Source organism: Accipiter gentilis, chromosome 1, assembly GCF_929443795.1.
Source record: "Accipiter gentilis chromosome 1, bAccGen1.1, whole genome shotgun sequence".
Classification (NCBI taxonomy): Eukaryota; Metazoa; Chordata; class Aves; order Accipitriformes; family Accipitridae; genus Astur; species Astur gentilis.
Genome location: NC_064880.1, coordinates 16,835,817 through 16,860,851, shown reverse-complemented (window position 1 = coordinate 16,860,851; position 25,035 = coordinate 16,835,817). Strand labels below are relative to the sequence as shown.

General features: G+C 42.6%; 1 protein-coding gene across 2 annotated transcripts; it reads right to left on the bottom strand.

The window, feature by feature from the left end:
* Positions 1–244: 244 nt before the first annotated feature.
* Positions 245–19,671, bottom strand: MYL1 (myosin light chain 1). 2 transcript variants are annotated; one of them, XM_049812606.1, is made up of 7 exons: positions 19,420–19,671; positions 7,999–8,026; positions 4,562–4,705; positions 2,730–2,903; positions 2,128–2,205; positions 1,556–1,608; positions 245–688 (listed from the first exon to the last, which is right to left on the bottom strand). In XM_049812606.1, exons 1-6 carry the CDS (start codon positions 19,537–19,539, stop codon positions 1,580–1,582), a joined length of 573 nt encoding a protein of 190 aa, XP_049668563.1. In that variant the 5' UTR covers positions 19,540–19,671; the 3' UTR covers positions 245–688; positions 1,556–1,579. The 2 variants fall into 2 exon arrangements, with proteins under 2 accessions (XP_049668563.1, XP_049668572.1); XM_049812615.1 differs by lacking the exons at positions 7,999–8,026; positions 19,420–19,671 and adding exons at positions 8,287–8,311; positions 9,147–9,223.
* Positions 19,672–25,035: the final 5,364 nt, after the last annotated feature.

Genomic DNA, 25,035 nt, shown 5'->3' with positions numbered 1-25,035 from the left:
GCTGGCAAGAGTGGCTCTGTGTGACCCCCGCAGCAGGTCCACCCTGGCTGGTTTTGTGTCTTGCCTGGTGCACCAGGGCAGGTGCCACATTGGGAGCTACTCTGACACCAGCTACCAGGTCTCCTTCTCCCCCAAATGTTTAAGTGCTGATGTAGGTTGTAGTTCCCTAATACTCCTTTCCCCCAGTCCCCAAAGAAAACACTTCTAATTTAGATTAAGTAGTCACCTCCTAGACATGTGTGGGTTTTTTTCATAAAACTTTATTTTGTGAAATACAATATACAGAGAAAATAAATTAAGTGCTGAGTACTACTTCGAGTGGGTTTGAACAGCTTTAGAGGAAAAAAAGACTTTATCGCCACAAAGTGACCACAGGGATTTATTGATGCTTTATTTTTCCAAGAGATTACATAGTTTCAATGCAAACAACATGGAGAGAGATGCTTGGGATGCATGGATCCTGGATGGTAGCAGTTTATTCCATCTAGCTTGCCTTGGTGAGAGTCCAGGTTTTTTAAGTGAAAGTGTAGTGACCCAGAGGTGTTACCTATGGAAGCACTGGTAAAAAGTGGTGGGGTTGGAGGCACATCATCCAGTTCCAAACAGTTTCCATGTTGATGGTGGCAGACTGAGCAAGAATTTCAGGCAAATCTGAAGTGCCATCTGGTCTTTCTGAATGTGACTTGTTCTGGGAAGGAATGGGAGAGTCAGACTTGAAGTCAGTGTTGGCTGAAGAAGCACTTGCAAAATTATGAACTGAGCCCTTTATTTCTATTTTGAAGTGTGTTTTTCATACAGGAGTTGGGAAATGTCTTACCTGGGATAGAATATCTAACGGCTCAGATAAGCCCACAAACCCTTGATATTTTATGTTTGCATTTTAAAGACAGCTGCTGGGTTTTTCTTTGGACAAAATAGCAGCATATCAAGGTTGCAGGGGGTTTTGCTGGTTTTTTTACCTGCTTGTAGGGGAATTGCTAAATGATTGCGTACTGTTGAAGCTCTCTTTTGACTATTGATCATGACTGTTAGAATGCTCTTTTTCAGATGATTATTTTGTTTGAAGAGCTGTTCTCAGTAGTTCACACAAGTATTCAGGCTACTCTGTCTTTACGGAGATCTACAATTACCAGAAGGTGTTGTTTTGATTTCCTTTTTAAAAAAAACAACAACCACAAAATCTTAACATGCTTATAGGATAAATGTCTCAGGCTGTCACTTGTCATAGAAAATTAGAGCTTAAGCTATGCAAACAGAGATCTAGGGTGACCATTTCCATGCTTGTGAATAAACTGGGCATTTCTTTTCACAGTTTAGGTATGTTTGAAAAATTCACTAAAAATGGTTTCCAACCAGTTATAGAGCTGTGAATACGACCCAGGAATCTGCACTCCTGTTTTCTTTGCTCTTGTCCAACAGTCTCATTTTGTTCTATTTGTATCATCAGGGAGATGGTGTCACATTGGTTTTGTAACCTGTATCTGGTCATGGGCAGGTAGAAGCCTTTAAGAACAGCAAACAGACAAGGTTAAGAGTGCAAATGAGAAGAACGTACTGTTTGGTATCTGGGGAAGTCCACTTAGACAGACAAGATGTGCTTTACAAATGCTGTGGAAAAATACAGATACACTAGTTAGAAGGAGCAACAAATGTTACTTTGGGAAATACTTTGTAAAAATAACAGCTGTTTATTTGCTTATGGCATTAAAAACGTATGTTCCTGATCAGATTTGACCCAACAGTGTGATAGAAAATTCTAAATGTTTAATGTACAAATAAAATTCTCTTTCTGCTTAAGTGTGATAAGACTAAATATATGATGAACAGAGCACTTTGTCTAAGCATTAGCTATAGGATTGGTTCCAATCACTGCAACTGCTGTACAGAAAGTCAGAGAGCCTAGAGATCTAGTAACCTTCTCTGTTGTGGGTGAATCTAGTATTTTGAGTGGTGTGACTGCAAGCTAAGCATATCACAACAGCCGTTTTCATGCATAAGCCTTTCAACCTAACTCATCTGTAGCTTTGTCTAACTGATTTGCCTGAGAAGCTAAAAGCCAACTGCAGTGAAACTCTGCAAGGGAGAGAAGAAATGTAGGATGAGAGGGTGTTGAACTCTTGCACTTACCCTCATAGTTGATGCATCCGTTGGAGTCTTCCTGACCTTTCATGAGTTCCTCTACTTCCTCTTCTGTCATCTTCTCACCTGGAGAGTGGAGAGAGCTTGGTTGATTCTTCCACAGACACACAACTGAGGCTGAACCCTACAGCTTTTCCAAAGGCTTTCCTTATTTTCTAGTTAGTAACAAAAAGACCTGGATAAGAACTGAGCTTTATTAATTTTAACTTTCTTTAGAAGTTCTGCATGTGCATATATACACAGGGATTCTAGTATTCCTACAGAGTAAAGAAACTATGCAGCAAGTCCTCTACCTTTGTCCATGTGCATTATGTCACTGAGGTGTACAGCCTCTTCTCTCTGTTACTCAAATAACAGGCACTCTTAATACCTAATCTGAATTTAGAAGTAATAAACCAAAGCTTTTCCTTTGGGCTTTCTACTGAGTTTTGTGTTTGCTTTCCTTATGGATTCCCAGTTAGGAAACTCAAGAGTCTTGTCTGGCTTTGCAGTCTCCTACCTCTCCAAACTGGTTAGAATCTTTCCTCCCTGTCGCATGCCTTCAAACAGCAGCATTTTTTAAAGTGCTTGCAGAGATTATAATCACTTACCCAGAGTGGCCAGTACATGACGGAGTTCAGCCCCCATGACTGTGCCATTGCCTTCCTTGTCAAAGACACGCAGACCTTCAACAAAGTCTTCGTAAGTACCCTGTTCCTTGTTGTTAGCCGCTGCTTGCAACATGGGCAGGAACTCTTCAAAAGTAATTTTCTTGGCATTCATCTCTGGAAAGAAAGCACCAGTTGCTACATCCTAGACACTTCTATGTGTTTTGGGGGATATTTGCACTGAAATGTGGGAGAGCCTCCCACCTCATTTGCACACGTCTTTCTATCCTTTACTCTTGTCTTTGCCTTGGGATTTAGCAGTTCCTTTGCAGAATCTGGATTCTCTCTTATTGTGGGAGTTAGTTTTCACATCCATCTGATTTTTCACATCCTTGCTCCAGCCCTCTTTTCACATAATTTTATATGCCTATGTGCATGTTTTATTTTTCTTTCAGAAATAAAACTTGCTGTATGAGTTGATTTTTGAAAAGATTTTGGGAGTGGGGGAACTACAGAATACAGTAAAACAGAAATCTTGAGCCCCAACAATGGGAAAAGGTAACCAGCATGGGATATTGTGACTTAAGCCCCTGAGGTTGCTGACAGGTTACTGACCTCTTCAGGGTCTCTTGGATGTGGTAGTAGAGACTATTAGCAAAAGAATAAACTAATTCAAAATAGGAATGTCCAGTGGGGGTGGAGTCCAAATTTACTATTGACATGTTCAGTGTGGAGGTTTAAGGACTCACAAGCTTAGTACACCTAGTCCCTTTGTTCTCATGAGCCAGAAGTTGTAGTCCTCAGTGAGGCCTTCCCCAAATGTTTTTTGTTGGAGCAAAGCCACCAAAAAAAAAGATGTTTTTTCTTCTTTTTTCTTGTTTTGTTTGTTTGTTTTTTTTTTTCTTCCTGGACCTTTGCAAAGAGCAGCCTTCATCTGGGCAGTGATGAAATATAATAGATGGAAACATGCGAGAGATTTTTGAATATACAGTTGTTACAGAAACTATTTTACTACCCAGCTATATCAAAATCACTGTCAGTTATTGCTGTAGTCACTTGAAGTACCCTCATGGTCTCACCTCTGTGTTAATAATCTGCTCAGTGCTTCCTGCTGATGCTAATGCTTAACTCAGGTCTTCTGATTTGTTCCTCAGAGCTGCTTTTACCAGGCCTGAGGGGTTTGGATATAATTTAGCCCATCTTAAAATGGTTCTGTATGGCTGAAATCAGGGATCACCTACAGCTAGGTCCTTGTTAGAAGGAGATGGCTACAGTATTTACCATTTCTTTTATCTCTAAGAGGGGAGAAAAGGAAATAGAAACTGTTCGCTATAATAAATGGCTATCATATGCCTCAGCAAGCCCAGGTTTGTAGGAGCTTTGAGCATACCACCCCAGTCAGCAGAAATATACAGGTGGGTTTCCAGTCCCCTGGCATGTCTTGGCTTATGTAGAAGATCCTACACTGGAAGGACCTGAAGAGCTGAGTATCAGCTGTTAGAAATGGACTTGCAGCTCCTCAGCAAGGGCACAAATGGACTATGAGCAGCAACGAGCATGTGTTACACCTACACCAAGTTGACACCAAAATGGTCCCTACAGAGACTTCCCCATATCCTGAGGAGAACGTTTTCCTCTTTCTGAGCACTGTATTCTCCATCACTGTCATCATCTTCAAAAGGAACTGGAGAAATTCCCTGTATTGTTGCTACAGAGTCCCCCCTTGCTCTCCATCAGAGCAAGAGCTCTTCTCCCTCCTGCTGTGAATATTGATGTTGCCTAATTACAGTTCCCCAGCCTCAAGAAGGGTCCATGAGAGACTGTGGGGTACTTACCCTCTTTGCTGGGGTTACCCAGGATCTTGTTGATCTCAGCATTTGTAGGGTTCTGCCCCAGTGCCCGGATGATATCGCCAACCTGGCTTAGGGTGATCTTGGCATCACCAGTCCTGTCAAAGAGGAGGAAGGCCTCCTTGAAGTCTGCAAGAGAAGAGCAACAATTAAATTGAGCCAGGCAGCTCCCTATTGACAAGTTGTATTGACAAAGATGTGAGACTCTTGTCTTCTGGCACTGTTCCACCAACTCTGGGGGAGTTAGCCAGGGGAATCTTTGGCCCACAATCGCAAGAAAAACTTTTCCCCTCTGACATTTTGGCTTCACTATTTTTAAACTTTTATATTTACCTTTCATTGCTTTCCTGGCTAATAGCCTCCAGTATCTTTGTGATTGACCCCATAGTTATTTCAAGCATGGAGAAAGGTAAGCTTTCTACAAACACTGCCATTCAGTAACAGTTTTCTTTACATGACATAGCAGCAGAAGGTAAAAATATTGTTATCCACTCCATCTTATCTCACCAGAGGACTGGGAGTCTTCTGTCAAAGTACCTAGCAGTGCAAAACATCTGCTTGCTTCGACGGGTCCTGCCTGCAATCCCAGCATCTCAACTACACAGTGTTAATGGGAAACTTGAAGGTGGATTTCAAATAATTCTACTTTTGTTTTCCCTTAAAGTTGCCTTACAATGGCAATTTTACCCATGTTTGTTCCTTCTCTTCTCTGCGCTTTGCGGTCTGTCCCTGCTTCTTACAGATGCATGAATATCTGGCTTTTCCAGTGGTAGTACTTGTGTACTACCTTACTCCAGTGCCTTACTCCAGTGCCTTTCCAGTGTGTACACTTTGAGACTGCTTCTTTCAGTGCTGCCAAGTGATGAACATTCACTTATTTCCCCCTTGCTGCTGACCAAGAATTTTGGGTAGAGACATTTCTCCTGCAAAAATCAGCACAGATGGGTGCCTTCATTCCACTGCCAGTCTTCATCTTCTGTTGCAAAGTTCCATGTTAATCATCTTGCTATACTTTTAAGGGTTTTTAGAGTATTTGTTGCAATGAATAAAGAAATGTGTTCTTAAAAAGGGGAGGAAGGGGCAAAAGTCAAGGGTCTAGCTAAAAAGTCATCTTCAAACCTCATGTGTCAGGAGCATCTTGGACTGTGTTGTTGATCTTTTCTGCACTGCGGTGTCTGACAATGCTGTGTTTTAGCTCCAAGTAAACCAAGTGAAGTGTCTTTCCCTTGGCCGTGATGCACTTCGAGCATCACACAGCACCACAAAGATAGGCTTTGTGTTTCACAGCTTGTATAGGTGGAATGTTCTTTGTGCCTTGGGGCAGATTTAGGAGTAACAAACCATATTTCAAATGGTGTCTTCATTCATCTTGTGCTGGGGATGTGTGACACAGAGGTATTTAGGTTCTTGGTTTAGTCATCCATATACCACCTTAGTGGAGTTGCTGGCAGCCAGTAAAACTGCTGATGCAAGATGTCAGCCTGCTAGGCTGTAATCTAATACATCTGAAACTAATCCTCTTACTGTCTGATGTGAGACACCTATAACCCTTTACTGCTAACCCTCTCTCCTTACAGCTTTTATTGCAGGGTATGAAATAAAGGCCTTCTGGACCTGTGTAGAGCTTCCCCTTACAATATATACCACCTTGATATCAGCTGCTGTAGCAGCTGAGGTCAATAGAGCTGTAGTGATTTATACCATGTGATCTGATCTCTCATCTGATGCATTAAGGACATTTAGCCAGAGTGAGGTATAAAACTATGCCAGTTCGCTGTTAGCAGAGCCATCAGGAGAGTTTCTCTGTTTTGTAAATCCTGTGAAGTTTTATGTTCACTGGGTTCTGAACACTGCTCCCCAGCTCAGACAAAAGGCCTGATTTTATTTTTTGTCTCTCAGGCATGCATTTCATTGCAATATATCTTTGCTGTGGGGTTTTTCTTTTTGTTTTGTTGTTTGGTTTGTTTGGGTTTTTTTGTTTTGTTTTTTTGTTCTGTTTTAAATATAGCTGGTCCCAGTTTATACCTCTGCTGGAATAAGCACATCTAAAATCCCTCTCTGAGGAGGGTACTGCCCCCAGGTGCATCAGCCTGGGTGGATGGAAATGGAAATAGTTACTGAGGGTGGGATATCTCTGTTCCTGGGAAATTCTCCCTCTCTCAAGTAGCTTTTAATTGCTCCGCTGCCTGGTTCAGTCATCACAGCATTATAGCAGCTGGATTATCTGGAATATGGAGGGAAGCTGAAAGAAATACTTTGCTTTGTTGTACATGCCAGCAGCTTTGAATTGATGGCATTTTTCCATAAATTCTCCCAACCCTTTTGTAAAAGTTTTGGAATTAAAAAGTGAGGAAGAGTTCAAATTATTTTCTTTGTGACCAGGTGTGTTTGGATTGCAAGGAATGTTTCCAGTCTCACTTACTGCACTATACCTCTCCTTATTGCTTTGATGGTGTAACCCAGAGCAGGCTGGTGTTCAGGAAGTTTAGGGCTCGCTCTCAAAACCTCCTTCTAGCTATTCCTTTCCCTCTGGATTTCTAGTAAATCCTTGTATCTTCCATTCTAAGTACTTAGTTCACAGTGAGAAGTCAACTATATTTGCTACTGAATTTTTGACATTTTTTTAAGCCTATGTTATTTAATATAGCCCAAATGCATCTCTTAGGATATTTAAAAGACTCCAACTTAGACTTCCAGTGCTTCAATGGGGATTTTGTTCGTGTCAGAATTTTTAATCTCATCTTTCTAGCAGATTGAAAAAAAAATGTAGAACTCGCTGGTGGCTTGTGAAGCAGAGAATACAGCAAGATGCTCAAGAATTGCAACATATCCAGACTATTGTGTTTATAAGCAATAGTTTATACAAGTCACTTATTTGCTATTTCCATGCTTCATGAATGTATTTACAATAAAACAGCCTTTGTTCCTCCCCTTCCACAACACCTCCTGGCAAAAGTGACATGTCTGCCTCTTGCATTTTCTGTTCATGTAAAATTGCAACATCACTGCAGCTAGGTTGAATTTTCAGCCCACTCCCTCCTTCTGTTGTCTTTCATCTGCCTATTTCCTCTATGACTTTCAAATGCAAGACCTGTTTTCAGCATCCTTGTGAATAGCCAGTGCAGGAGCACAACTGAAAAATGTTCAGTAGGTACAGCTGGCAACACCAGAGTATTTCCTCTTCATACCATGGCATAAACATTTTAGCTTGGGCAGCACATAAGCACTCAGATAAATTACATGTAAATCTATGGTTAGATTCTTGTCCAGCATAAGTCAGCACTGCTCCTCTGAAGTCAAGAGTGTGGTGGTTTATACCACCTGAAGTCCTAGCTCATCTTTTCGTAAAGATTAAAGTTCTGAGCCTGTAGCTCCTCTGAACCCATGTACATGTAAAACACATTGGCTCTCTTGTAACTTACCATCCTGTTGCTCCTTGGAGAACTCGATCTGTTGGAACGAAATCAATCACAAAAAATAGCTTAGGAAGGGGGGGGGGGGGGGGGGCTGGGTGAGAACTTGTTTGTTTTCTAAAGCATCCAGCTCAATCCATGAGTCATTTTCCAAAACAGCAAAAATGTGGCCTGTCAGATGTGCAGAAGTAATGCAGAGAGCAAAAGAGCTGTTAAGACTAGTGAATATTTAGCATTTGGTAGCCATTATGTTGCCCCTCCTGCCCCCTGTTCAAGTTTAACTTTTATTTAACTTACCATTGATTTGGTCAGGAGTGAAGGACTGCAGTTGGGAAGAAAGAAAGAGAGAGAAAAGAGAACTAGTACTGCTGAAAATGCACTGAGAGAAAGCAAATAGCACAAAGTAGCTGAGTGCTCTCACATCTGTCATGCCTAATGTAATTAGGCTACAGCAACCTAAACTAGCCACTTCCCATGTAAAAATCCATCACCAGGTCTATTCTTAAAGATTCCGTTAAAATCTGCATCCCAGGGAAAGCCAGGGTTATGGCTAGAAGCAACAAAAATCTAAAGTCTCTTAACTAACAAAGAAGTTGTCGATGTACCATGAGGTCATTTACTGTTTTAGTATAGACCTGTTTTATTAAGACCATTTGAAGTAATATTCCTTAACAAGCCGCTTTTTTTTTACATTAACATAGAAATTAAACCAATACCTTAAAGTTTGTATTTCAAATTAGTTTTCAACAATACATTGTTTCATAAAGTAATAAACTATGATCTTTTCTTATGTGAAAGTATTACTATTTTCCTTTGCCACTTTTGCAGGTTGCATCCGATTTAAAAAAAAAAAAAAGTGCTTAGCAGACAGCACTAGTGAATTGTAACCCATCTGTCTGAAGCTACAGGAGCTGCATGTCTGCCTGGTGCAGAACTTGAGGCTAACTGGAGAAACTCGCATAGTCCTTTAGGCTTAAGGAGGAAAGCCAAGCAAACATAAACTGTCTTCTGGACTGTCCTTCTGTCCTTCTTCCCTTCGCTCCCCCCGCCCCCCCCCCCCCCCCCCGCCCGCCAGACCTAACTTGAGCGAGAAGCCCAATTTACTTATGTAAAATACACTGGCTGGCTGATAACCACTAGCTTTCCAGTGGACCCACCATGATTGAGAGCTGGAAAAGCAGAGCAGCAGACAGGCAGGAGGGATTAGCTGAGAGGTCTCAAGAGTGGTCCTGCTTTCCTGGCCTTTCTTCCCCTTATTTATCCAGTGGTGCTGACGGCATTGCCTGGATTAGGTGTCAGAAGGAAGTGGTCCCTCCCCTTCATGAGTTCTTTAGCTTTCTTAGGGCAAAGTGACAGGAGGCTCCATGTCTTGATTGACATCTTATGATGGCTATTTTTAGGAGGCTGGAGAGGGGCAGGGAGTGGCAAGCAGTAAGTTTGATTCATGTCAGCACTTTCTGGGTCTGTACCATCAAGAAGAGATATTCCTTGTCCAGACCTACCAAGACTTCCTTATAGGGAAGGACTCTATTTCTCCAATAAGCTATAAAGTCAAAGAGCAAGGAACATTGAGGGTGAGAGGTGCCACCTGTTTGCCCAGCTGGCTGCTTTTACAGGTGGCTTGCAAGGTCTGTTAGATGCAGCTGAATGGTCTTTGTACCTTTGCTGAGCTTTGCTCAACCCCTTATAAGGATAATATAGTGCTCAGTGTTAGATGAGTGGTGCTGCTGCTTGTCTGCTCAGTGTGATCTACTTGTTGGCACTAAGCAGAAGGTTAACCTGTTGACAGAGGTAGTGTCTGACAGTGAAGCTCTTCCTCCATGCTGGTTGTGTTTCCAAATTTTCAACATTTTTAAGGGAAAAATTACTAGTGCTTTTTGGACCCAACTGTATTGTTAGGTTAGCAGCTGATGTGTAGATTTACCCTGCAGGGCAGTGGGAAGCTTGTATTCACAGTAGCCTGTGCTCTCTAGGACACTCTTCCTCTAGGGCTGGGGTTAGGCAGGGCACTGGCATGCCAGCTTCAGAGCTTACTGGTGTGGTGAGAGGGGATGCTGCTGAGGTTTTTGTGATGTGGAGGCAAGGGAGAAGCCATGATAGAAGCTAAGACCTCCCAAAGGGTTTTGTGAACCGGAAGGATGACTGTTCGTCGTGGGGGAGAGGGGTACTTGCTTTTTGGGTTGCAGGGCAGAGGGCTCATGCTGGGACTACAAGTGGGGAGTTTCTAGGTAGGTTGCAGGAGGTAGAGGCTGCCGCTCTTCAGTAGCAAAGATCTAGTCCCACCACGTAGCATCCTCTGAGCCCAGGTCAAATCTCCAAATCGATGCTGTGAGACATTGTTAAAGGATTAGAAAACTTTGCTCCAAACTTCTTGGTTTCCCTATCACCTCAACTGGGTCAAGAGTGTCATGGAGCTAGGGTGGGAACGGTTGTGTGGCAACAACAGACTTCATGTTGCAAACTCAAATCCCCTCTCTAATTTCTGTTGATTTCCTTTGTTGAGCGTTCACTGTTCCTGGTTTTCTAATGACAAAATGTGATTAGTGAGGGAAATTTTCTCCTGTAGCTCGCTTAGCTACCCTGAAGATAAGCATAACCTTTGTGAATCTCTCTTTGGTATATTCAGGGCTCTGAAAGAAAGAATCAAATCCAAGCAGACTTAATGTTACCTTTTTTTCTAAACCAAACAATCAAAATAGATCAAAATATTTGGTTGGATTTGAGACATTAACATCCTACCTCCTATTTTAGAAACTAAAGATACAACTGCAAAGAATTTTCTAAGCTTTTTTTCCATTTTAGCTGGAAAACATTATCTCCAAACAGATTATTTGCATTTTTTGAGAAATATCTGGAAAATATACTAAGTATGAAAAATGCTCCACTGCCAATCCTTCACTTTTGTTTTTCTGCTATTTGTAATCTATTAGCCTGTGGGAACATAGATGTATTGAAGACAAAGTGTAGCCATGATCAAATGTGGTTGCATAGAAAAGGGGGTTGATGCTTTTGTCTGAATTAGTTAACATAGGTTTAGCACAGCACAGACCCCCTGATTAATACTGTCTGGGGCTGGAACTCAGGCAGTGAGAAAGCTAATATAGATCTTGGCCATCAGTCCCAATGCATTAATAGCAGAGCTTTCTAAAGACTTTGGCAGAGCTGAAATGTTGCCTGGGTCAATGCAGTGTTGCCTTTTGTGGAATTTTCCTTCTGTCTTTAGCCTCTTGCTCTCCAGTGCTGGCAACTGGGAAATGTTCCCCTGAAAACAGGATTTAAAAAAAAAATAAATTTAAATAAAAACTTAGATTAATTTTCTTGAACATTTTTTCTTACTTCCAGGTAAGCTTTATGGTTGGCTACAATAAAACTCATCCCCAAAGACTTTCGATGCCAAGCAGAAAATATTTGGGGTGCATTTTTCTTAGGCATAGAAAACTGATACCTGATATCTGGCTTGAATGGGCTATCAAATATGTATAAATTGAGAGTGGTCTACATATAAACTGATGGATCTTTTGACTCAGAATTCAGATGATGAAATACTAGCGCACCACATCAGCCCTTCATTTTATTACTGATTCTTGAATGAAACCTCACTAGACAGAATTTTGCTGGGGAGAAATATTCTAGCATGGACATGTTGCATTCACTTGAACTAAGAATCCCCCTGCTTTAAGCCAATAGGGTCTGCTGGGGGCTTAAAATGCTACTTGCTTTGAGTAAGGGCCCCTACAAATGGCCTTGGTATAGAAAATATTTTAAACAATCCTTAAAGAAAATTAAAGGTAAGATTTCTGATTCTGTAAGGAGCTTTCATAAACTTCAGAAGGTAGAAAGAAGTATTTTGCAGTGATCTGAGCTTTGTTCTGATCCTGGCAGTGTTCTCTGCATTGTCAGAGGGCATGATGAGTCTCAGGGCTTTAGGGAAGATGTTGACATTTCAGAGAGTTTGGTTTTTAAAAAAATGAACGTCCCCCCTACCCCCATCCCCCACCAGCAGAAATAATGAAAGGTTGAAGGAATTCCAACACATGGAAGCACCAGAAGGACCTGGATTTCTCTAACTGTGGTTAGCCCTTATTCATGGACAAAGTTATTGTCCAGAAGGTTATCTGTGCCAAAGAAGAAGGTGGTGTGTTTGGGGTTTTTTTGTTTGTTTCGTTTTTAAGATTAAGGCTTTTCCCTGTATAGTTTGTGATCACCTGCTAGTTATCTTGTTGCTAGATACAGCCATTTTGGCCACATCCCAGTTATATAGGGTGGGGTGGATACATTTGTATATAACTCTTTATGACCAGCTAAGCAGAAGACCTAATCCACACAAATCTTTATTTCCAAATTATTACCAAAGTTCCTAACTACCCAACATATCACTGGTTCGTGGGCTTTAGTGCCCCAACCTTTGCAACATGGTGCTGTGCTTACCTATTTAGGCTAGTGGGCACTGGAATTGAGTATAGCTGTGCTGAGTGAAAGTCTCTTTGTGCTCACCGTAAATGTTTAAATTTACCCTGGAAAGGGTGAAAAGCCCTGGGAAAAGATGCTGCTGGGAGTTAAAGCATTCAGCTGCTCCATCTGCTTGTTACCCTTTGGGTGTATTACAGAGAAGGGAATCATCTTAGGATTTTATTAGAGAGTCACCAGATATTTCAAGGTACTGTCCCTGTAGAAGACTGAGAACATATCACATGTCTTGGAAAATCAGAGAGGAGAAAATTGGAAAGTCCCCTAGAATACTCATTGTATATTTAGCCTTCTATTCAGGACTAGAGGGATTTTTTAAATTTTATTTTTGGGTGGAGATAAGCTAGGATTGAGCCTACAGCAGTTCACATGATATCTGCTCACCATTAATGCCTGCTCCTTGATTAATACAGCTGGACATATTTTCTAGTAGACATCACAGAGTGCGGGATTACACAGCTCTCAAACCCCTCTGAAAAGAAGGCTGTCATTCTCCAATCCCTCACCCCGGTTCGATAGCTTATGCGATCGATGCCACAGATTTTAGAGAGGCTACTTCTCAAGTAAGAATCAACAGCCTGATGGATTTAGCCTCATGTCTTTTATGAGGCAGAGAAACATTAGGAGCAGATGAGCTCTTGAGAAAAAGAGCTCTGTTCTGAGAACAGAGCTGCCTGGAAATACAGTTGAAAAAGGAATAAAAACTACCACTATTAATATAGGAGAGAAAATTGTATGTGTGAGATGCCCTGAGGTTTGGAAGAACAGTTAAAAATCTCTTTGAGTTTAATGGAATGAACTGCAGATTAATTTGATATTTTTTTCCTGTGTAACTTTCTAGTGTGTTTACTTTTAAAGCTTTAAACTTCACAGTTGCTTTGCAGTTGTGCAAAAACTCTTGGATGAACCTTGCCCATTAATTAATGTGCCCTTCTGAAATGTCTGGGAGTGAAATGTGCTCTAGCTGCACTGTTGATTGTACCATTTTGAACAGATTTCATTAGCTTCATGGGGGGAAGTGTGTTCAGTTTTGCTCATTTGTAAAAGTGTCCCTTTTCTAACTGCATTTAGTTTTCTGTGAATGTGTATAATTGAGAGGATGTGTGAGGAAATGTAAAGCTCTGGAGCCCTGCTCTTGGAGGGATTTGTTGTTTTAACGTGCCTCCCAGCGGCAGTGTTAGAGTATTAACATTATTTAAAATATTGCTACTTGACATTTAAGTGCTGTGCAGTAAACCAGCCAGTTGAAAGTGCTTTTTGGCAATGGGCTCAAGATGTAATAAAGCCTCAGTGAAGTGGGGGCAAATTTCCAGCTTGGTTGTTTCATATCTCCTTACAGACAACTTCTTTCTTTACTTGTCATTGGCTAAATTAGTCACCTTCTTCTTGCCTTATGCAAGATAAATATCTTATTACTATTTGTTACAATCTCTCTGTGCCACACAACCACTGTTAACACTTGAAATTAATCTGTGAGCTCTTTTCACTGTTTCTACCAAAGTTTGTCACTCCCCAGAACCTCCAAAAGCTATAGATATATTTTTAAATGCTGCCAAAGCTGTGAGTTAGAATGGATGTTGTAAAAATAACCAACATTGTTTTCCAAATATTTTTTCAGGTTAGCAGACATAAGAAAAAGTGTCTACTAATATATGGACAGTCCCTACTTTTGATCAACTACTTGCTTAGCAGCACTTTAGGGAGAAAAGGAGGCAAAGTTCTTCTGAAAACTGTGTAAAGAAAACTAAGTGGTAGCTTTGCTGTTTGCTTTCCTTCTGGTTTTCAGCAGTGTCCTGAAGGGATGTCTTGGTATGTAGCTGAGTCTGATGTCCAAGTTACCTGTCCTGGGACACCTTTATGCCATGCCTTGTCCATGCAGTGATGTAGCAACTGCCACCAATGTGGGTCTGGTATCAGTGGTGGGGTTGACAGGGGCGAGGGATTTGTCTGGGGCTGCTTTGCTTTGGGGCTGATCCCAAATGTTGCTGTATCTCAGTGGTCAAAGCGGTAGCAGGAAGCTGGTCTGGATGGCATCAGATAGGCACCTTTACATCTCTTAAGGCTAAGTCATATTTGTGCTTGTCAACTTCCTACGTGAAAAGGCACTTGGGACTGGTGACCTTGTCCAACAGGCGTATGAGTCCTAGGGAATGTTTCTGGAGTCGTTGCTGGAGCTGGATCAGGCATAATCTGAAGACCTGTGCCAAAAATTTCAGGCAAAAACCTACCAGTTCCTAAGAAAGCCCTTAGCACTATGAGCAAAGTTACTATTAACATTCCTGTTCTCACTCCATAGCTTCACATGGAGTTTGTCTGCAGCATAATAGCTGTCTGAGCGCTTCAGCTGGCATTTGCAGTCCTGCTTGCCCTCCAGCCCAGAAGCTTTCTGTCAGTGCATCTTAGCAAGTCTTCCTCTCTCTCTGGTTATATCCAATGCAATGTCTGTTCAGAAATGACCTACTTGAGTAGTGAATGCAATAAGAATTAAGGACACTTGGAGAAACATTTTTTACTGCCTTAAGAGCTCTGTATTTAAAAACAAGTGATCACACAGGTTTGCTTCCATGCAGCAGGCTTTGTCATGCATCACACAGTTACATAAGGCCTTAGCAAGTCTACTAGTTGATACCTTTTAATTGTTTTTCCCCTGAAGACGTAGGTAGCTTATCTACAGCTGGGCATGGCATAACTGATGTCCTGAGATTTCAGTCTTGAAAACACCAGCATGGGAAGCCTTGTGTACCAAATGAACTTACACTGTGGATACTTGCAAGAACCCAACCTCTGTCTCTGCTCAAGAGAAGATACTCAGGTGTATCCTCAACGTAAAGGGCCTGGTGTGACACCAGATCAGGGTGCAACATGCTCACTTCACCGTCGGCAGAGCAAAAGCGTATGAAGCACTGCACTCGGCATCTGCAGCACCCAGAACCCAAAACATTGCAGTCAATGCTATGAGCCTGGGCTCAGTCCAAGGACTGGTGGTGTGTACCAGGAAGGCCCCTAAGATTTCCGGTAAAAACCCAACACGCTTTTCCTGTTGGTGATAGGGTTTGACTTAAACCTTTTTGGGCAATATGAAGTTTATCCTTTTCCCACTGCCTCAGTTGCAAAACCAAGTGTGAGACATCTTCATCATTGTCTCATCCCAGTTGTTGCAGACATAGACCCATCGTAGTGCTGTTTGTCAACTCAATGTTTCTTCTCACTCAAGCTTGTGTGGGAGAAGGAAGTTGACTAAACAGATAAGCTATCTTTTGGGGATTAACCTTGGCCACAGTTTTAACTACAGAATTTTTGGGGGTCTCTTAAGAAAATGACTCGTGGTCGTTTTGCTTTTAGTCATGGTTGGTTCCTCGTATTAACTCTCAGATGCATCCCTCACCCTGTTCTTCTCAGTTATGATTCAATCTTTAACCTTTGTACCTATTGTTCAAATCCAGGCCATGCTAGTAATAAGGAAAACTGGAAATATAAATTTGGTCTGGAAAGGATGGTACAGAGCAGATTGAGTTTTATGCTGCTTCCTGAGTAGGGGGAAAAGGGTCTTTACATTTCCATTTAAAAACAAATTCTTCCTCTCTACCTAGACTCTCTTCCTGTGGTGGTTGTACTGTAACCTAAGGTGAGTGGAGAAAGGGCTGAGTTCAGCCATTTGTGTCTTTAGCAGCTAGGTATTCCTATTACTCACTTTTGTAGTAAAAAAATAGAAAATCCCATACCATCTGCTATTAGTACTAGCAAATCACCAACAATTTGCTTTAATTGGGTTAAAGTGGGGAAAAAAAAGAAAAAAAGAGAATGAAAGGCCTGTCACAACTTCTAATGGCGACAGGCAATCTTGAGGTGCCTGCATTTGCAAGAACCCAGCTTGAGACCTGTTGGGGGGGGGGGGGGCACCTAACTTTCAAAGTGTGTACCCCAAAAGGCTCAGAAAACCTGGTTCTCTGAAGATGGGCCAAGTAGGACATCTGCGAGGAGGGGTACCACCAAAAGAATCACTACCCATGTTTGTAAACCACCTTCTTGTTTGTTTTGGAGAATATTATGATCTCTGATGCCAATTTAAAATTAAGTGCACTGCCAAATGTGACTTATTTGGCTGCTGTAAACCCTTATTAGACATCTCTACCCTTACCCACTCCAGCTGTAACAGTTAGAAGGGGTTTGGATGTCTCTTTATAAAAGCTAACAAAGCCTTTCTGTGTGTTTGCCTGCTGTGTGGCTCCCTAAATCATCATGGTGCTGCAGCCTGGCATTCCAGCCGCCTCTCATTAGTAGCAAGCTCTGGCATAGCTGCTAATCCCTCTGAGGAGTGGAGGGGAGCCCACTTGATGCCATTGTTCAAAGTGCTGGAGGCTTTGACTCCACGCCTGGTAAATCAGTGCAAAGAGACCCAGTATAGGATCATTCCCTGAGTCCTGGTCAAAAGCTTAGTTCTAAGTACTCCCTGGCTCCAAAGTTTTGCTGGAAATGGTGCTGTGCCTTTTCCTATGCTGAGACTTTGGTGGCTGAATGGAAGGATTCAGGATCAATGCTGATTAAGGGGCTGGGCTAAGACTCAGAAAAGTTTGAGTCCTGACTCTGCCACATCTCTCAGGCAAATCACTTGGAAGACGACATTGTTTCCCTTCACTGCCTGAGCTCTCAGAGGGTGAAAAAGGATAGCCCAGCATGGCTGGTTGGGACCTTGGGAGCTTGTCCAGTCCCTGCCCCTGCTCCAAGGCAGGGTGAAAGGCACCACGGTTGTTCCTGGTGCCTTCTCGAAGAGTCCAGCGCTGGAGGTGCCACAGTCTGCCTGGACAACCCTTGACCGAGGTAGGCTCTCAGGTGAGAGGGGAAGATCAGGGATAGAGGAGACGTGTCACCCTCACAGGCAGTGTGGGTTTCTGCATCACATTGCAGCCATGGCTGTGTGGTTGGGTAGGCTCCCCTGCTGGGGGTGGGGGGTGGCTCTGTCCACCCTTGCAGTACCTCTGAGGCACTCTGTTCCTTGCCTGGTAAGGGCATGATGAAGAGCAGAGGAGATGCTTGTAGGAAGATAAATGTTACTGGTAAGCATGCAGGGCAGGGGGCTGTGCCACCCATTGCATTGCAGGGTAGTCCTGCAACATCCATCACACTGCTCATATCTTCACTTATTTGCAAATAGGAATAGTAATGCTTATGTGCTGCTGTTAGTGTTAAAAGAATACTTTTGTCTTACTAGCCCACCCCCCCCACCCTCCCTTCAAAGAGGAGAATATTTTGTCTGATACTATCTTTCAAAAGAAAGAGAATTAGGGAGACTATCTTCTTTTATCAGTCTTGAATATGACAAAACCTGGAGCATCCTCTCTGTGCTACCAGTATGTATTTCCTGCCATGCAGAGATGCCTCAGACTGCAGCCTGCCATTTTTTATCTGATAATATACTATTAAGTCTATTTATTTAAAGATAGATTAGCTAGGATCACTGGACTTTAAAATTCTATTTTCTGCTAATGATCTGGATATAGAAAGCTATCAAATCATATTAAATTATTTAGTAGGAAATCTAGCTTGTGTTCCCCTTCATCTCTGGAGATGAGTGAAATATGAGGTCTAATCTAATTTTCAGACAGTATTCTCAAAAACAGTGGGCTTTTAATGTAGCCTTTACTATGATCACTCAAAGAATTTCAAAATACCTTCTTCTCTTGTTCTTTTGCTTTGCCAGTGGGTTCAGCTTCAGTCTTATGAGAAGCTACATACTTTTTCAGAAAGATACTGATTACTGATTGTGAAAATTAAAGTAAATGTCAAGAAATTTCACTAAATGGGTCATGATCTCGGGACTATATGTATTAAGATACCTGAAACAGAATTCATCACAAGATGAAAATGAGTAGGTCCTATTAGGAGTCTTTGTACTCCTTTTCTCCATAATAGGCACAATTTCTTATGTAGAATTTAGCAAATTGGTCCTGGGACCAATCAGCTTGTCAGGTAGGTGGAGAATAAGTATTTATAGTCCTACCCAGAGAAATCGGTCTGTCTCGTCATCTCTTTAACCGCTTAACCTCCCTCTCCTTTTTCCTGCGTAAAGAATTTCCCAACATGGAGGAGTTTTCTTCAAAGGGTCAAGGCAACAATCAGTGATGTTGGTTGGCATGCAAAGTCTAAAGACAGTAAGAGATCGGATAGAAGTATAGTCAGAGGGAAACCTCCGAAAGACCCTTCCCCTTTGTTGCTTTCAATTTGCAGCAAATTGCAAATTCTGAGCAAATATGTTAAGGTGAGAGGAAGTAACTTGAAATGCTTCCCTCCATGGCTTTCCAGCTCATGGTCTCTATCAATGTTTTTTCTACAATGCAAATGAAAATAAAATAGATTAAACTGCCAAATCATTCTTTTCTTTTTTTTTTTTTAATTTAAGCTGTTTTGTTTTGTTTCTGCTTTTAAAGATAAGCAGTGCTGATCTCAAAACTCATGACCAAAGGGTCATCAGGTGGTTGCAAAAATTTAGAAGAGAATTTGAGGGGAAACTGCAAAATAAGGTTTGGTTTTAGTACAGCACTATGGGAAAACATTGCATTTCAAGTTTCAGTAACCCTTTCCTGTCCTCATGCACCTACTTTAGGGATTTGGGGGGGTTTGTTATTTTTTTTCTCTTTTAAATCTAGCTTTACCAAACAGGTCAGACTGATACTGATTTGGTAAAAAGTTCTGAGGGGCACACTCCAAAATACTTTTGAAATCACCAGGCTTCACTCTCTTGTTAAATCATGCACCATGCCTTACACCCCTCCAGCTATTAAAACAATCAAAAGCTCAGGCAGGTCAACAAATCCATCAACTGAGGTTACTCGTTCATTTCACTGCAGTCCCCAAACTGAAACCAAACACATACAACGTTTCACTGCAGGTCTCAGCCGTGACTCTGCTAACTTTCCCCTTTGGGGGTGCTTTGGGTCTGCAATCAGCACACGTTCATCCATTTACCTTGATGCTCTTGAGATCAATTGCAGGTTCTTTGGGTTTAGCTGGTGCGGGTGCTGGTGCTGGCGCGGGTGCTGGTGCTGCGGCTGCCGCTGGCTTCTTTACATCCTTCTTTGGTGCCATTTTGTGTTGCTTAAACTTGAAAGTAAAGGTGCTCCCCTAAAAAACCTCAAACCCGCCCCCCCAAAACCCTTAAAAGTGATTCCCAGGAGAGGAGCAGTTGTCAGAATGAGCTACAGCCTATGCCCTGGAGGTGGACCCAATGTGCTAAACTCTATAAGGGCATATATATATTTCACTTAGTGCCTCGTACAGTCCTGATACATGCAGCTGGATTGGACAGCTTGCTAATCAAGGGGGATGTCATTCCAGCTCGAGCTATAAATGGAATATAAGAGTTCAGGGCTTCATAAGATCAAGGGACTTCAGTGGCTTTCCTCCCCCTCTTTAAAAACCCCAGCTATCTACCCTGTCTTTTTTTTTTTTTTTTAATGCGTGCAAAGGAGAGGGAAGTATGACCAACCCAGTTTCAGATCTGCTGTTGACATTTGGGCATGGATTGAACAATCTTTTTTCTCATCAGAATTTCAATTCTGCTTAAGTAATAAATCTTCTTTCTTTCCTTCCCTCCCCTTTTCCCCCATGCCTGTGCAGCGCTCCAGGAGGATTTGGTTTCAAGTAGCAATTTTGACTTTCATGGCCGGGAAGATCATCATTTTCCAAGCTCATTTGCCTCTCTCCCCACAGCCCCTCACTCCTCCTCTGCTTTCTTCTTTTACAAGGAAGTGTTGATCAAGCAAAGGCTCTGGGTGTTTAAAAATAAAGCAGACAAATATGGAAAACAGTGCAGTACCTTAAGCCAAGGCGTCTCTCCCAGACTCTGAGTGTCTTTCAGCTGTTATTACTATGCCTTTCTATCATGTTAAGACTGTATTTAAAATGGAAAATTGCTTCCTTTAATCTTTTCCTTTGATCTTATTGTTCCTCTCCTAGGGATAAGCTGTGCCCTGATAGCATGGAGATCAGCTGGATGTTATGTGTTGCCACACAAAAGGTTTCCTTTTGTAATGTATTTATGATTGGAAACTAGCCACCAGGCAAAGGAGGCACTTCTGTTAGCGCCTTGTTTGCTTGCCAATCCTGTGTCTCTTGTTTATTTTTCCATCCCTCAGTCTCCTGATGGACCTCCTTGCTCCCCATGTTCTCCAGGAGACACAACTTTCAGAAGATGACTTTTCTGTTTTCAGTAGATTTTTTTTCCAGCATAGCAAAACAGCTTCATTTTCAAACCTGATGGTTCACCCAGGTCCATACAACTGAGATTTTCTACAGAAAAATCCAGGACTGCTGAGTGTTCCTCCCTTGTCGAGCCATCTCTCGCATTTACTCTCCAGACTCCTGAAGTTCTGTGCTACTAAGTGCAAGACTTTTAATGGGGCCCTTATTTCTCCCTCATGAATTACATGGTGGAGTGTTTTGTAAGGAGAAATTAAGAGCATGAAGGCCTGGACAGGCGCTTAGCATCCAAAGTCTGGCAGGGTATCCATGTACTTGCATTTTAGATTAATGTGTTTTAAGGAAGGTAAACTTAACAAAAATACACAACAAAAAAAGGGATGAAGAGTGGCTAAAGGTGTATTTTTGTGTAAGAAAACCTGTGCTCGGAGCTCTTTGCTCTTGCTCAAGGTCATGGGCTGTAGACTTCTTGGAAATTGAGTCATCTCTTTTAAATCAGTAGACCTATACTGATGCATACAATTTGAAGCCTTGGCTCAGTCTCTGCTTAAGAGATCACAGACCAGGAGAGATTTTATTTTCCTTTTTTCTGCCTTTAGTTTTGTGAATGCTTTTGGACAAAGAACCTGTGATTTATGAGCTCTGCTGGCTGCCTTCAAGGTGCTTCTCCAGTGATACATTGCACAGACCAAACTTCAGCAAAATCCACCAGCAGAAATGGATCCTGGAGATATAACTTGGGTGGAAATAGTCTAAAATAATTTTTATGCATCTCTACACCTATGAGAATGTTAATTAATTGCAAGAAAGAACCAGTGATGATCTAATAATTTCTGTGGTCACCTGAGGTTTCCAATGAAATAAGCCTGAAAGCCACCATCAAATATATTTTAAAAGGAAAACAGGCTTTCAAAAATGAAGCATGAACTTAGTGCTGGCTCTGTACACAGTGTGGCCTGTCTAAGAATGCAGATGTGCATGGACATGCTTCATGCTGCTAGAAAAGGAGGTTTTGTGAGGAGCTGCCACAAAATAATTGTATATTGATCAGGTGAGAAGATAAACAGGTGCAAAGGAGGAGGAGGTGGATGGCAGGTCCTTATTTCAATTACTGGGTTAAGAATTTGGATCCTGACAGTTTTCTGGGCTTGGGACAGGATGCTATGGGTTTATCTGCCTGGCAAGCTTGGATGTGTCCCAAGACATCTCTGGGAGTGCGTCGGGTCTGTTCCAAGGGAGCAAAGTTGTCCTAGGTGATGCAGCAGAGATGTGTCCCTGTGCTCTTGCATTGGAACTGCTGTTCACAGGTCTCTGGCGGTGTCATACTATCTCACCCTGGCCTGCAGAGCTGGTTCCAGGGGCTGCAGCAGGAAGGCTCCTCTTCTGCTTTTAGCGGCAGCTTCATGTGAGCAGGAATGCTAGAGCTAACCCCCAGCCTCTCCCTCGTGCTTGCTGGGACTTGCTGAGATCCACTTCTAAGGGAAAGCGGCAGCAGCTGGGGATGTGAATTATCACTGGCATCTGCCTTGTCGGGTGCATAGCTCCTGGGGAGTGCATGGATGCCTCTCTCTCGTAGGAGAATCCATGTCAAGGGGAGGCATAATGAACGGTGACAGAGCTTCAGATTTCACAAGGCCACAGAAAATCCAGTAGTGAGAAAGCCGCTGGTTAGAAATCATGCCCTGTTAGCCCTGCTACTCACTGAAACAGGGGTCAGCTTGCTTGAGGCTTGCCTGGTTTCTACAAAAGGTTTAATTGATGAGGATGCAGTTCTGGCCAACGTAAAACTTTTATGCATTTGGGCTGCATTTAGTTGAATTAATAAAAGGGAAGTATGTTTTCCATCTGGAGTGTTAATATTCATTCTGACGCTTCTGAAGTGGAATATGTTCCATTTTTCAGGCTAAAGTCACACAGAGGTGGCACTGATTGCAACACCAGAATGGAAGTGGGAGTTCCTGTGCTGGGCTGCACTCCCTGTGCAATTACTCTAAAGTCTCTGCCTTTCTGGTCCAGTTTTAACAGGATGGCTCTGTCTTGCGGTTTCCTACAGCCCAGGGAGTCAGGCCTTCCTCCACGAGGAGGGAGGTGATGGTTGAAATCCATGCAGTGAAGTAGGAGACTAGATCTCCCATATTCCAGGGGAGCATGCAAGTCATGGAGCTGATGGATGAAAGGGTGACCACTGCTGCTTCTGCTGTTTCACAATTAACTCCCTCTGAGGCTTTTGCCTTTTGCTGTCTAAAATGCCTGAAAATGCAATTAACTTCCTATTTTGCCGGTAACTTATAAACAAGGTACTTGGTTTTTCATTATCGACATAGGAACTTTTATTTGCCTTTTACACTTTTGGTATATCCACCAAGCCACACATGCTATAATGACTGCCCAAGAGACATTTCTACTAGTCACAGTGTATCTGCAGTGTTATGCAGGGGTCAGAAGGTGAATCATGCTTCTTCTAGGGTAAGTTTGTTCAGAAGAGCTTAGGCCAGTGGTTTCATTCTGGGTGCTTCCCTCTGCTCAAGATAGCCAGGGCAGCCAGAGGGCTGGTTTAGGAGGCCACAGTGGAAGAGATCCTTTTTGGACAAGATCATGCTAATATATATGCTACTGCTCTATGACCAAAAGGGCCACTGCAAGTTGAGTGCCTGCTTCAAATGTGGTTTTCTTGCTTTGTTTTGTGAAATTGTTGGCAAGTTCATCACAGGATGCCAGATCACGTGCTAGGGGAAGTGCTGTTTGTAACTCAGAAGGCTCTGGTGGGAGTTTGCTTTCAGGCAAGGTGTGTAACAGAGAACATAGACAGTGTTTACAAATACCTAAGGACAGTCAACCTATTCCAGTTTCTTCTTGGAGCCTTCCTCCTGTCCTATGCATACTTATCTTCTATCATTTCAGCTGTCTGACATGTTGTCTCTTTCCTGCGATCAGCTCCTATCTGACACCTGTTGCTGTTAAGTATTTGCCGTGTTCCTCCTGAAGGTTGGGTGGCTGCAGTATCAGCAGGAAAAATTGCAAGTGTACGTGTACCGTCAAGCAACAAGCTTTGAGAAAGATTGCAATGGTTTGGAGCTGTGCCCTGGTACAACCACCTACTTTATTCAGCTCGTAAGTGGGAAGTGATCCTATTATCCAAAGTTACAAGAAGTACAAGGAAGTTCATGGAGAAGCCTTTTGAATGCAAACAAGGAGGTTGAGTGAAATTCAAAACTAATATGTAGGAATAATGTTTTTTCCAACACCAGTTAGACTGTGAAACTTGTTGGTGGGGGACTGTTTGAGGCCAAGAACCTAATGAGAAGCAGGAAGGAACTGGGCATTTAGGCAGTTATCAAGAATATCAGAGTTACTATAATTCATAACAAGTTTGGAAGGAATATATAATCCATTTCACTGTGCTTAAGCAGTTCTTGAACTGATAGAGGCTGGGTGCATTTTTCCACACCAAGATGCTGCAGAGATCCTTGTGCTCTCTCTGAAACGTGGTTTTGGCCATAAAAGAGAGATTACTGCCTCAGCTGGACTGCTTGTCTGGTTTGATTCTCGCACGTTTCACCACAGGCTTAAAGTAACGAGCCAGGGATCCACTGCCAGCAAACTCTCTCAAGATCTCATCTTCAGGCTGTAATGCTGACTGTGTGCAACAGGGTGCCTAATTAATCTACTAATGATTTGGCTTTGTCAGTGCTCACAATGTGCAAGGCACTTTCAACACAGAAAAGCAAAGCTATTTGCTATCGAAGATGCTCGCAGTTGCAGAACACCCTGATAAGCTGTAGAAGCTTGTGCAGAAGAGAGTCAAGCCCAACAAATGGCCAGGTCAGCAGGTTTCAGGGGTCTTGGTCCAATGAGAGTGCCCTGTCCTCAGGAAGGTAGTATGGGAGCAGGGCATAGCACGTGATGAGACCTGGAGGTGACTGTGGAGTATTGTCACCAGCAGACAGTCAGGGCTGGCACCATGGAATTTACAGGTGGTGGGAAATAGGGCAATGATGGATGAATGCTGGAGACAGCATTATATAACAGCACAAAGGTTGGATTAGGTGCACAAATGAAGGGCTCTGTTGGCTCAAGGGAGGTGATGGGTGTGTTTTGGAGGGAGGATTCACCTCTTGGCTCCTTCAAGTGCTGTGTAAGGCATTGGTAGCCTGAGTGCAGCCAGGGGCACCCACCAGTTGCAGGGCAGTGTAGGCTGAATTCAAACCGTGCTGAAGGAGCAGGCAAAGGAATGAGCATGTGAAGAAGGGGAAAGAAAGCACCAACTGGCATGCCACATATAGCCTACGGCTGACTTAGCACTTGTGCCGCATTACCCTCCTGCTCAAGGTTTTCTAATTCTGTCCCAGGCAATGTCACTGTCCCCCAGCAACTGGCAGCAAG

Coding starts and splice junctions, on each gene's coding strand:
- MYL1 (XM_049812606.1), bottom strand. CDS start 19,539: ATGGCACCAAAGAAGGATGTAAAGAAGCCAGCGGCAGCCGCAGCACCA. Junction 4,706..7,998: donor CTCCAAGGAGCAACAGGATG/GTAAGTTACAAG, acceptor CTTCTCTTGCAG/ACTTCAAGGAGGCCTTCCTC. Junction 2,206..2,729: donor TCATGTACTGGCCACTCTGG/GTAAGTGATTAT, acceptor TCCACTCTCCAG/GTGAGAAGATGACAGAAGAG.